This window comes from Solanum lycopersicum, chromosome 3, assembly GCF_036512215.1.
Source record: "Solanum lycopersicum chromosome 3, SLM_r2.1".
NCBI classification, from domain to species: domain Eukaryota; kingdom Viridiplantae; phylum Streptophyta; class Magnoliopsida; order Solanales; family Solanaceae; genus Solanum; species Solanum lycopersicum.
In genome coordinates, this window is record NC_090802.1 from 64,976,580 (window position 1) to 64,989,976 (window position 13,397).

At 32.0% G+C, this 13,397-nt stretch overlaps 3 protein-coding genes across 5 annotated transcripts; 2 read left to right on the plus strand and 1 right to left on the minus strand.

Moving 5' to 3' along the window:
* Positions 1-1,405: 1,405 nt before the first annotated feature.
* On the minus strand, positions 1,406-3,241 carry LOC101266324 (lysM domain-containing GPI-anchored protein 1-like). Its single transcript, XM_019213166.3, has 5 exons — positions 2,570-3,241; positions 2,217-2,331; positions 1,951-2,112; positions 1,772-1,803; positions 1,406-1,681 (listed from the first exon to the last, which is right to left on the minus strand). The coding sequence occupies exons 1-5, from the start codon at positions 2,928-2,930 to the stop codon at positions 1,461-1,463; spliced, it is 891 nt and encodes a 296-aa protein (XP_019068711.1). The 5' UTR covers positions 2,931-3,241; the 3' UTR covers positions 1,406-1,460.
* A 1,102-nt stretch (positions 3,242-4,343) lies between these two features.
* Positions 4,344-5,072, plus strand: LOC101266016 (B3 domain-containing protein At2g32645-like). Its single transcript, XM_004236371.4, has one exon. It carries the CDS (start codon positions 4,344-4,346, stop codon positions 5,070-5,072), a length of 729 nt encoding a protein of 242 aa, XP_004236419.3.
* Positions 5,073-7,436: 2,364 nt separating this feature from the next.
* LOC101244654 (carbon catabolite repressor protein 4 homolog 5) lies at positions 7,437-13,360 on the plus strand. Of its 3 annotated transcripts, none has more exons than XR_011220179.1 (14): positions 7,437-8,002; positions 8,151-8,314; positions 8,652-8,717; positions 8,813-8,865; positions 8,947-9,169; positions 9,779-9,825; positions 9,907-10,044; positions 10,971-11,063; positions 11,148-11,180; positions 11,279-11,355; positions 11,500-11,605; positions 12,429-12,514; positions 12,615-12,699; positions 12,911-13,360. XR_011220179.1 is itself a non-coding variant. In XM_010320307.4 (14 exons), exons 1-14 carry the CDS (start codon positions 7,678-7,680, stop codon positions 12,977-12,979), a joined length of 1,509 nt encoding a protein of 502 aa, XP_010318609.1. In that variant the 5' UTR covers positions 7,437-7,677; the 3' UTR covers positions 12,980-13,360. The 3 variants fall into 3 exon arrangements, 2 of the variants coding, with proteins under 2 accessions (XP_010318609.1, XP_004235772.1); XM_010320307.4 differs by having other exon boundaries at positions 9,963-10,044; XM_004235724.5 differs by having other exon boundaries at positions 9,088-9,169; positions 9,963-10,044.
* Positions 13,361-13,397: the final 37 nt, after the last annotated feature.

Genomic DNA, 13,397 nt, shown 5'->3' on the forward strand with positions numbered 1-13,397 from the left:
GTCAAAAACTCCATATTTCTAAGTGTTTAAATAAATTTTGATGACAACTCCAAATTGTAACTAAATATTTTTATCAATGTTTAAAGCCAACAAACATACATATCAATCTCTTTTCTGTTAACATAAGTATCTGTCCACGACAATCGAGATCAATACTTGAAAAAGGCAGATAATTAATTTCTTACCACAATTAAAATGTATCAATAATATAAATAAAATTTACACCATAAATATATCTTTAATAATGTCATCTTATTAACTGGAAGACAAGATAGAAAGTGATGAAGGTGAATTGTTGAAGTCATGGACATTCGTATAAAGAATCTTTGGTACAACAATAAATTGACAGTAAAATAGACAGGCATAAAATTAATGTACTAGTAGAAACTTGCTGACACTTGTCTCAATTTGACGTGGTGAATAAGTTGTTAGAACTATCTTAATTCATGTGTACCAAATCTTCTAAATCACACAATTTTACCTATGATGCAAGGTAACTTTAGGATATTACGTAAAATATGCATGTGTCTATTTATTCAATTGTATACTAGATAAAGTATTTATTTGAAGACACTTAAAAATTGAAGATCATAAATATCAATTGAGACTAAATCAAATGATATATTTATATATTAATTCGTGAATAAACCTTTTATATTAAAAAGTTACAGTATCATAACTTATATATTAAATTAAACACAAAAAAATAATATTTATGTTCCAGAAACACAACACCTTGTTATCTTTTTTTGTCCCTAAATTAGAAGGTTTCTAAATTTTGATTAATGGGGGACCTCACAATTCACTATAGTCAGAGTCATTGCCATCATGTGCCCATAATCTTTGATTAATGACTACATTACCACTTAAACTAAGACCGGTGGAAACTGATTGGAACTCATCAAGATCCAACAAATTAGTTAACTATATTATCCATACCAAAATAAGTGTTGTCTTTTTAGCAACAAATTAGTTTTTTCTTTTTTTTTTTAATCGATTATAATTAGGTTTTCAAGTTCCAACTATTTAAGCACTACTTTTTCTTAACAATGCTAAATTCTCAAGAAATATCTTATAAATTAAACATAGCTGCAGTTTAATATATAATACCCTGTACCTAAAAAAATTAAAATGCAAAAAAGAGATAAAACGACATTTATTATAGGAGGGAGGGACTATTTGGCTATAATTGAAGAATAATCTCATACACCTATCATGTACCAAGGCCGAGTTATAGTTTAATGATTTCTACGTTATGTAACACATTAGTAATTTTCGTATTTTTGTATATCTAAATTTTAATTTTATAATATTGAGTTGATAAAATCTTTCCGAAAAAGTGAAAATTAATTACCAAACAAAATGGAATAAAAGAAAATAATATAAATCTTTTACACAATAGGTGTGACTGTAAGTTTGATTTTCATTACCCCATTTTCTCCAAGATAAAATCTTTTTATTTACAAGAATATTTCAAAGATAAGCTCAAAAAGCAATAAGATTATAAAATGTAATGGTTGAGATAGTGATTTTTGAGTATATCTATGAGCAGAACTGGAATTGAGTAGTCCTAATGAATGATTTTTGGGTGAATGTGAGTAATGAGATGGACCTAAATATGGTGCTATGTAATTACTTGGTGGAGACTCCATTGGTGACTCTGTACCCTCACTCTCTTTACCTACACACATCCCAAAAAATAATTAAACAACTAAAACACCAATATTATAACTGATAAGATTAAAATAAAATCCATGAACTGAAATATTACCTAAACACTTGACATCAGTTGAATTCACCAAACTGCAAACCAAACAAAGAAAAATATTTACTCTAGTTGATCCAAATTAAAATCGAAAAATGAAGTGTTGTGACCCTTGTTCCACATAAATTGGGCCAGAGAGAGTATTATATAATTATTACTTATTTTGGGACGGAGGGAGTATATACCTTCTAAATATTTTGCCTCCGAGATGTCCACGATAAATACAGGCTGTCACATTGCAACCAGATGTTGTATGATTTTCATGCCTTTCTCCAATGAAGATATTGGAATCTTTGCACTGTAAATGTGAACATTTCTCCACAATTCCAGAAGGTGAACAATCCAGGCTATGTTCGATCAACCATTTAAAGAATTAGAACAAAAGAAAAACGAAATTTATCTCTAAATGATTGCAAATCTGTAGCATTATACTAATTTCATTGTTGATTACCTGAGATCAGTAGGTCTGCATCCACATTTGATGCAATTGTTAGCAGTTAAAGCATAAGAACCCTTGGGAACTATTAAGCTTTCATTGTACCAATTCAGATTTGCTGATGAACATGCTGCAGGGGACATTATGAATAAAACAGTACTATACGAAATATCTTAATTTTACAATGAAGTAAGCACTGTATGACTCATAATTCATACCCTTAGGGGTTGTTTGGTAGCTGGTTAAAACAAATATTGTACGATGCATGACGATGGTAGGTGGAGTCAATTAAATCCTTCATCAGAAAATAGTACAAAACATGTTTTATTTTTTCTTTTTTTTGGTGCGTGTGTGTTTTGGTTACTTACCAGCAAGTGGAATAGCCAGAATATCCCCTGGATCAATTTGATTTTGGCCAAGTCCATTTATGATCTCCAAATTACCAATTGTTACACTATATTCTGTTGCAATTTTTGTTAATTCATCTCCACTTTGCACCACATAAGACATATACACACTATCTGCACCATTATTACTATTATTAAAACAAGTACATGGCAAAGGAATCACAACACTCTGTCCACTTGATAAAGTATTTTCTTCATCAATCCCATTAGCATTCCCAATTTGTTCTGCACTAACCAGTCTTCCATACACTTCCGATACTGACATCAAAGTATCCGTTGCACCAATCGTTGTAACGTGTGGATACAGATCGTCGTATTCCATCCACACATGAACATAAAATTGGTACTTTTACCAATGATTTTTGGGGTAGGATTTGATTTGGTTGATTTGAGTCGATAGAGTTCGCTACTAAGAGATCAGAGACGTTGATTCGGAATCTGAAAGCTATTTCGGAAATTTTGGAGTCCCATGGAAGGCGATATGAGAGATAAGAAACACATGAATCAGATGCACTACATGGTTCAATCACTGATTTTGGTAGTATGCGTTTTGGTAGAACGAGAAATAAAATTAGGAGGTAGATAGGAACAAGAAATTTGCATGTCATTTTTCTGATCTGTTTTTCCTTGTACAAAATGACAGTGTTCTTTTCAATTGAATTGAAGTAATGGTAGGTGAGGAAATTATTGCAAGGACAGAGAGACAGCAAAGAGATAACTGGGATTCGTAGTAGTAAAGTAAAACAATGGCATTAAAATATTGGAGGACCAGGCAATTTTCAGATGTCAGACATTTTGCTCAAACAACTATGTGTATTCACACTGCTAGTTTTCAAAATTTAAGCAAAAATATTGCCAAATTAGGTTTGCATACTATTATTTTCTCTTTTCGTGTACTATACTGGATATGTTATTGATATTTATAGCGCGTAGTCCAGGCAGACTCATAGGTGAAGGCATGAGGCATTACAAAGGGAGATGTAATTGTAAGCGTCTAAGCGATATATCATCTGATATATATGCGCGAGGATACATATACTAATGCATGAAGTACTAAAACTTCAAGTGATCAAACAACTATTCAAGACATGCCTCGAGTTTGTTCTCTAATTGTGTAGACCCAAAAAAATAAAAGTAACATTCTTTAGTTCCTATGTTATTTGTCAACAACAACTAGATACTTCACAAGATTAGGATAAAGTATATTTAAAAATAAATAATTTGGTTGGTAGGATAATATATCACAATGCTTACTCATGGAAACAAAATTCTTCAGAATAGCTTAATTATGATCTATAACTATAGTTTGTTATAACTGTTCAATGATATATATCTATCTATCAAATATAAATTGTCATTATTTATAGATAACATGGATAAATTTTCTAATAATGCGAAAAATATATATACGTCTTTCAGGTTTCAAACTTGCCGCCAAAATTCAAATCGTCCGGCAAAAATTGGCCTAACCGGCGACCACAAATATTTACCGGCGGAATAGCCTTCCGTGAGTATCAATACCTAAAATTCTAGTCTTGATAGGTTTTCAAGATTTATTTTTCTTTGGTTAAATTAAACTGTTTCCTTTTCCAAGTATAAGTGGGAGTTCTAGTTTGGGTTTAATATGGAATTCAGTTTTCTTATTTAAGAACTAATTGTGCGATTAGATTTGTAGAAAATCTTTTTCTTCTTCTTATATATTACCAAGATTGTTGGTCCCAAGATGAATATTACTATGGAAGATATTCCGATTAATCCTAATTGGACCCGTCTAGATATTTTGGCTGTTGTTTGTGAACGTGTTCTTGAAGAAGAAGAAGAAATCGTCAAGGAAACTGCAATGCACGAAGCAGAGAGTCGGGAAAAATTAATGAGAGTAGAAAACCCCAATAGACCAATAGATGATCAAGTTAAAACACGAATAAAAACAAGAAAAAGGGAGTATGATCCAGAAGATAAACGTCGTCGTATTATTGGAAAAAAGAGGAAAAAATCTGAAACAGGGAAAATCCTTCCAATGCCCCAAATTGTCAAGGATCGAATCAATCAGTTGGAGAAAGGTGTAAAAGAGGTGAAATTTATTATTGAAAAAGAAATATTCAAAACGGATTGTGGTGAACATCAAAACCGTCTCTCCATACCAATAACACAAGTTGTGGAAAAATTTCTAACAGATGAAGAAGAAAAGTATCTCTGTATGCCTAGTAATGGCAATAGAATTAACTTTAAGAAAGTCCGAGTGATTGATCCGTCCCTCGATATTTATGAATTGGAATTAAGGAGATGGAAGATGACAGAGAGCGCAATTTATGCGTTGAATGGAAAGTGGACTAAAATGCGTGTTCGTAATAAAATCAAAAAAGGCAATACGATTCAAATCTGGGCTGTTCGAATGGATGACGACGAATTAATTATTGTTATTATGAAGCTTTCTCCCGATGAGAAAACGAAGGTGATCAACTAGCAATAAACGAAGAAAATGATGATAATGAAGTTACAATACAAAAAGTTAATAGTGAAGAGCAAAACGATAGTGATAGCACAGAAAATCTTGCTCATTAGAGGAGTATATATCTATATCTATATTATATTATATAAAGAGAGATAGAAACAATACATTTATTTTTTTCCGTTTGATTGGCTTTTTTTAAAAAAAATTGTTTATATTCTAAAACATCTATAAATTTGTAATTTCTCATTTTTTACTTTTTTTTTTCTACTTGTGCGCAATGAAGTGTGATAATAGAGTATTTCTTAAATCTCTTTTAACATTTCAACATTGAGGTCCTCAACTTATATTAATATAAGGGAACTTTCGCAAATAATTCATATAATAAACTTAATTATGGTTTATATATTTATGGGTTATAGTTACAGTTTAAGTTGTCTTACATTGTATAATTTGCGGGAACATATATATAATTTAATTTTTTTTATAAACTCAAAATAACGTATTTATACAATTACAAACATTAAAAGTGTACACAGTTAAAAAAATCATATCATACAAAAGTTATCCAAATTATATTATTACAAATTTTGAATCATACAAACATGTGAATTATACAAAATTAAAAAATTGAACACTTATTATAGCTAAAAATAAGTGACAAATTGTAATTCACATAAAATACATATATTGACTAACTAGTATATATTTACTTATACACATATTTTCCAATAAAAAAACTCATATCAAATATTTTACATTAAAAGAACTCATATTTTAATAACTTGTACTTTAAATTTAAGCAAATAATAAAATATTAAGAGAAACTATGTATAACGAAAAGGTGTCGTTAGAACAATTAAAAAATAATAAGTTAATTTAGGAATTCAAGACAATAATTAGGTTTCGAATTAAAAAGATGGATAACTTTCACATATAGCAAATAAAAAAATCATATTTAGTATGTCATAGCAAAGTTTGCATAATTGCGCTTATAGCAAACATAGAAAATGTATAATTCGCTATACATATACAGTTAAAGCAAATTGTATAAAACGAAGTGTATAAAACAAGAAAGAGAAAGACACTTGGGCAGAAAACTATATAAAAACGAAGTGTATAAAACGAATTGTATTATTATAAGTTTATAGAATGATTATATACAATTTGAATTTGTATAAAATGAGAAAGAGAGAAAGGCAAAAGAGGCTTGACAAGGAATATACAATTGGATCGAATTGTATAAAACGAGAAAGAGAAAAATTAGATACAATTTGAAAATTGTATAGAACGAGAAAGAGATAAAGGCAAAAGAAACAGGGCAGGGGAGTATTTTTATTGTATAGTCATAAGTGTATAGGACGAAAATATATGTATTTACATGTGTATATACAATTTTCTCACGCTTTATACAAACAAAAACGCAATTTATACATTTCGCTTCTGTTTGTATAAGTGAGAAAGGTGAGGGTGGCGAGCGAGATTTGAGAGAGTGGCGAGCGAGATCTGAAAGAGGGGAGAGAGAGAGGAACAAAAATATATGTATTTATACAATTTTCTCTGTTATATATAATTAGAAACAATTTTATTACACTTGTATTTGTATAAAAAGTGAGGAAGCGAGCGAGAGATTGGGGAGGGAGGCGAGCGAGATATTGGGAGAGAGGCGCCTGACAATTTTTTACAAACGCTTGTTATGGAGCCCAATTAAATCAAACACTAGCTACTCCATTTATTTTAAGTTATTAGTTTGTTATTATATATAATTTTCCCTAAAAAGATTGCTAGTAAAGTTATAGAGAAGACCAGCTAATTCCTTATTAAAAATTTTAAATTAAAAGTTATGTACATTTATTTTAAATCATATTCTAATAAAGTGAAATTATGCGATTAAGCAAATATGTATTATTTAACTAATCACTACATATATTAGTGATAATTATGTCACTCGCTTTTTTCAGTTTGTATAAGCGCGTAGATTTTTGAATATAATTTTGTACAATTTTTGTATAATATAATTTTTGTAAGTATTTAAAATTCAAATGTTTGTGTTTGTATTAATTTGTTATTTCGAACTTATACAAAGATAAACACAAATCAATTAATATCAATCAATTTATATTAATACAAAAGAAAATGACTCAATTATATAAATATACTCGCGAATTATATAAATGAGATCGCTTATAACACCTTAAATTATAGCTAAAGCTCATAAATATGTAAACTATTATTAAATAAAATAATTATATTTATTATAATAACTATTTGGGAAAATTTGATAAACGGTGTAGGTAGCAGGTACACCGTACACCAAGCAAGGACTTAATTCCAGTTGAAAATAAAGGTATTAATTCTCGAGTTATGCCATAAATAAATAGAAAATTTTGTATTAAATTTAAATATTAATAATATTTTTTTAATCTTAAAAATACTTAAAATACTATTCTAACCAAACTTTGGCCAAAAGGATTTTTTTTAATTGTCATTATTTACAGATAACTTGGAGAATTTTAATTTTTTTCTAATATGCGAAAATATTCATGTCCTTTTAGTTCCATCCCTATTCGTCCTGTAAAAGGTTAAACACGCGCCGCCCAAATTCAAATCTCCCGGCAACATGGGCCGAACCGGCGACGGCAGAGATCAACCGGCGGAACAGCCTTCTCGATTTTCAGCAATGAAAAGTAGAATTCGTCAACATGATATCGGTAAACACCGTAGCAAGAAGAAGCAAAGAGTATCAATACGTAAAACTGAGACTGAATCTGCAACCGTAACCCTAAATCATACTTCTACTTCTTATACACATTCATATGCAAATTCGTACTCATACTCGTACAGTAGGGGCAAAGAAAAACGGCATAAAGGAAAAGCAAAGAGGGCAATTGCAGATGATAAACGCAAGTGGGTTTACTCTACTCACGACGTTTCCCCAAATCAAGGTTACCGATTGTCAATTGATAAGAAATTTCATCGGTTCTTCTATTTGTAGTCTTTAATGTGTCTGCAATCATATACAGTATTTTTTTTTGAATTTGGCATATGTGTATCCGCCTTTATTGTGTCTGAATAATCATCTTAATTTTGCAGATAGAGTTATTCTTATGTCGTATAACATACTAGGGGTAAAAAATGCAGCAGCACATGAGGACCTGTACCGCAATGTCTCTCCAAAATATTTGGATTGGGACTACCGGAAGAAGCTCATATGCAAAGAAATTAGGGACTATAATCCGGATATAATGTGTTTCCAGGTAACTTTTAATTTCAAAGTTTGTAGTTTTCTGTATATTTATTCTTCATAAAAGGGAAGGAGAGGAAAATAGAGCTAAGAAGTTAAGAAAGCCTACTGTATATTTATTCTTAAAAGATACACCCATGATTTGGTTCAGTGTGATAGAGGTTCGGATGCATTATTCATAGAGTTGGAAGTTGAAAACAACTGATTTCTCGATTATCCAAATAAAAACATTGTAAATGAAATTATTGTTTCACTATTTTCTCGCCGAGACTGTTTGAATTACTGTATGAACACATTGTGTAGATGTTCAGCCATTTTAGAGGAACTTATTTCTTCTTGTAAACCTGCAGGAGGTTGACCGTTTTGATGATTTAGATTATCTCCTCCAGAAAGAGGGCTTTAAAGGGGTTTATCAGGTCTAATGTAGTGGAACTTTTCTATGGATGACCTGTATGTTGAATTCTTTGTCACATTTTTTAATCAAATGGCGTTTTTCTTTTTCCTTTACCAGGCTCGTACAGGTGATGCAAGCGATGGCTGTGCAATATTCTGGAACAACAAGCTGTATGGTCTTTGATTCTTTCTTAATTTCTCTTGGATTTTGTTGCTGCTTACTAAGCTAGGTTCTTTTTATGGGAAATGAAGACCTGCTGGCAAAAGCTGCAGTTTTTGCTCGTCATTTTTGGCTACGTCTACGGAGATTGAAAACTGTCTGCTGCTAATTGTTTCCATTTCTTTCTTATCTAATTTATGCTACTTCCAATTTACAAATATATCTGGTTACAGATTTGACATTCTGCATGAGGAGAGCATAGAATTCCAGAATTTTAATCTACGCAATAATGTTTGCCAACTTTGTGTTTTTAAGGTAAATCTGCCATGCATTTCATTATTAGTTTCTTTTTTTTTTTGGGGGGTGGGTGGGTTTTGCACTAGGGATAATATTGCCCAGTGTAGTGATGATGTGCCTTATTTATTGGAGGCTTTGGTCTCTTTTAATTTGTTTGATATCTTTCTTTGGCACTTCCAGTGTGCTGATTATTTTGATAAGTTACTAAACAATGTTACTTTTGGTAGTTTGTACTTAGCAGAATCAGCTGATCAAACAAATCAGCTTGCTGCAGTGACTACATGCCTTTTTCTGGATTTACTCTCTGTTTGAGACAACTGCATGCTAAGCTTCATTTTATCAGGCATTTTTAATCTTATTTAAAGAATAGGCTACTAATCTCAGAATAACGGTGTGATGTCATTACATGAATGCACTCTACACATGCTGCACATATTATGACATGACAGGATATATCATTTCATCATCTCTGTTCTGGACATTGATGTTGCATGAAATTTCTTAGACTATCATGCAAGCCTGTTCTTATTTCCCCTGCACACTACAAGATGGTCGCAAAGAGTTTATTTTACTCTAATGTTCAAATGGGGTCTACTTTGATGTGTAGTTCTTTTAATTAACTTTTAGATGAATGTGAAAAGTTCAACCAAGGATGTGAGTGCTTCAAATTCGGAGTAAGTCTGCTCTATTTTATTTTATTCTCAAATGTTGAGTTTTGTATGATGCTGTGATTACTTAGTTTATGTAAGTTTTAGTTTCAGTTTCTCAATTCTGGTCAATATGTTATGGTTGCTCGAATGTTTGTGGTTAGGAGTGTATCCTCGCCAAGCTTTCTGGTTGGCAATATTCATGTACTCTACAACCCCAATCGTGGAGACATCAAATTGGGACAGGTATAACTTTTAAGCAACAACTAATGGTTGATCGTTTTACGACGAATCAACTAGTACTTTGGATAATAGTATTGTCACTGAACACTTGGACGAATGTTCCGTTAACTTGGTTTTTTATATTACTGCCAGCACCAATATTCCACCCCCTCCACCCCTTTTAAACCCCCCTTCCAAATAAAACTATAATTTTGTTTAGGCACGCTGTACTGAATGGTATTTCGTCTCTTTTATGCTTGGAAGCTTTTTCCCTTTAATTTGAATAAAGCAGGATAAATTCTGCTTGGGGGTTGGTCTTAACTTTTAAATTCCTTAATCCTTACTAAAGCGTCTTCGCTTCACCTGATGGCTGATGCATGTTTACATCTGCCTCCTTAAAAAAGACTAGTGGTGTGACTGTCACTGAATTTGGTTCTAGGACCAATAGTTTTATTTTGACATTTTTATCTGTCCTATAACATCTCTCTCTCACTATTTGTTTTTGTAAGGAGCGTCTCCATTAGGATTCTTAAAGCTTGCATAGCACTTCCCTTGTTTATTTTGCTTGATCATTAGTTGTTCTAAACTTATCAACTCTTCATTTGAAATTAAATTTTATGAACTAAATCTTAAACTGGTTTCAAATGGTGATTCTGTAGTGAAAAAGTTTCAAAGAACTAGAAATAATCAGTTTACATGAAATGCGCATTATGAAGAGAATGTGGCTGTTTGTGGGTTAACATGAAAAAATGTAGCTTGACATATTGTTTTTCTGATCAAGAAGTCTTACCTAAACTTATTCAAAATAGACAGCGTTCCTGTAGTTCAATCTTGAACTATGAGAAAATTTTAAATAAGTTATAAATATTTTATCAGGGAAAGTTTTAATAAAATTGGTTATAGCTGTTATGGGTTAATTGATTCTTGCAACTTATTTTTTGATGTAATAGGTTAGACTCTTTCTTGAGAGTGCCCAGAGGCTATCTCATGAATGGGGTGATATACCAGTCGTGCTTGCTGGAGATCTAAATAGTATGCCTCAGGTAATTTACCTATCCTGGAAAGTTTTTTTGGAAATGTTATATTTTGAAGCTTGCAGATCTAATTTCCTATTTGTTGCTGCTCAGAGTGCAATGTATCAGTTTTTGACTTCAAATAAGGTGAGACAGCTACCAGAACTCTGTTTCTTATACTTTTTAATCACTTTGAATTTTTTTTTAAGTTTTGCAATTTCTAAATCACGTTGCATTTGGCACAGTTGGACATCCAAATGCATGACCGAAAGCAAATCTCTGGCCAAATTTATCCATTGCAAAATAGAAGCTTCAACCCGAGGTTCTTTTTATGTGTGTCTTTTATTTCTGGGCACCTATTAATGCTTAGCCAATTTGAAGTAACAAATAGTTCTAACTTTAACATTGAGTGGCTAAGTAACAAATGGTAACTGCACATGCATGAAATCCTATAAGCCTTGAACAGATTAAGTTATAGATGGAGTAATGAAGAGCTATTGCTTGCTACCGGAACAGGAGCTAGTCAATTGATACATCAGTTACAACTGCGCAGTGCCTATGCTGGAGCTCCTGTATGTTTTCTTCTTTCCAAATTTCATCGCTTTCTAATTCTTTTAAATGGATCTCTGCCATTGTGTAGTTGATAATGTGAAAGATTTATCTTCAGTTGTTGAATTCAGGGAACACCAACATACTTTGACGTCAATTAAAATTTAATTTTAAAAAAGGGTTGCACCTAAACTGTTGTTTCCCTTGGCCACTTTGTTAATTTCTTATTCTGGAACTGTTCAAAATTTAGAACAGGAAGGGTATATTTCCCCTTGGAAGTAAAAGTAAAGAAAGGTTAGGAGAGAAAAAATGGAATTCGTTATAAGGGAAATTGGCAAAAAACCAAAACAAATAGAGAAGAAAGTCGGAAAAAGAAGAGCATGAAAAGAGTGGGGATAGTTTCCTTTATCGTCTTATTCTTCACTATCTCTTTCTTCCTTTTTCCTTCTTATTCTTCGTTCTCTTTTGTTTTTTGTCCCTCCTTTTATTCTTTCACTGTACCTTTTTTTTTGGGGGGGTTCCTGCTCTGGCTTCCTTCTGTTGTCCTTTTCCTAGTAGTATTTCTGCACTCAATTTTAACAGTTTTCTTTAGAAATATGAGTAGAAATTTTATGAGTTTAAGATCGAACTTCATATACTTAAGGATTGTTTGGTTGGTGGGATAATTATAATAATCCCGAGATATCCCACATAGAAGGTGAGATAGGTAATTCCATGGGGTTAATATGTTTCTTTCTCTAAATTTCTTACCTGCTTATTACTTAGTCCATGTCAAACAGGTTTCAGTTTATAGAGTTCAGTTTTATGTTGTGTTGCTTTCATAAGTCTTTATATTTAAATTTCTAGGGAAGTTCCAGAACCAGGGAAAACTCTGGAGAACCCTTGGCGACATCATATCATTCGAAGTTTTTGGGAACTGTCGACTATATATGGTACTCTTTACTTAATAGGAGCAGTGCATTTGCCTGAAATAGAGTATTACTGCCATACGTCAATGGTAGTTTCCTTTTTAAACATTGTAAGGTGATGCAGGCACACAACAGAGTTTGTTCCAGTACGAGTTCTTGATACCTTACCTGTCGACATTTTAAGGAGAACAGGAGGGCTTCCTAGTGAGGTAATAGCTAGCTATTTGATTCAAGGAAAAACATTTAAGTGCCTTGTGAGTTATTTCCGTAGAGAATATAATATTTGATGAAAGCTGAGAGACGATTAACTCTCAGAAGGCTCAATCCCAGTGCTTAAAATCACTTTTGAAGTTTGCTGGGCTATGATCAACTTCTTCAACTATCTTATGAAGGACTTGTTCAATTTTCTTGTTTCTGCAGAAATGGGGAAGTGATCATCTTTCTCTAGTGTGTGAACTGGCTTTTGCTGATGAAGGGAGTGAGACTTGACTATTCCTTTCGATTAAAGTTAAAAGTTGAAATGCAAAACGGAAGGTCTATCATGCATGACATACTGCTTCATGGGATAAGCAGATTCATCGGTGCATAGAAGAATCTTGTGCGAACATAAGTGTACAAGGAGGAACATGGGAAAGAACAGAGACTCGCGAAGTTACATTATAGGGATCAAAAAGACGATCCTTTTTTTTTTTTTGTCTGTCCTCTTCATCTTAGTAATTTATTAATCATAATTAATGTTTTATTAAATATAATAAAACCATCTGAATTATAGTTTTGTTTCCAACAAAAGATTGCACTATTCATTGTAACTTGTAAAGAAACATGGTAAGTTGCAACCTTAAAAGGAGAGACTGTCGCATCGTTCAAATATCTAGTCAAGTGCTAATTTAAAACATCTTCTACATTT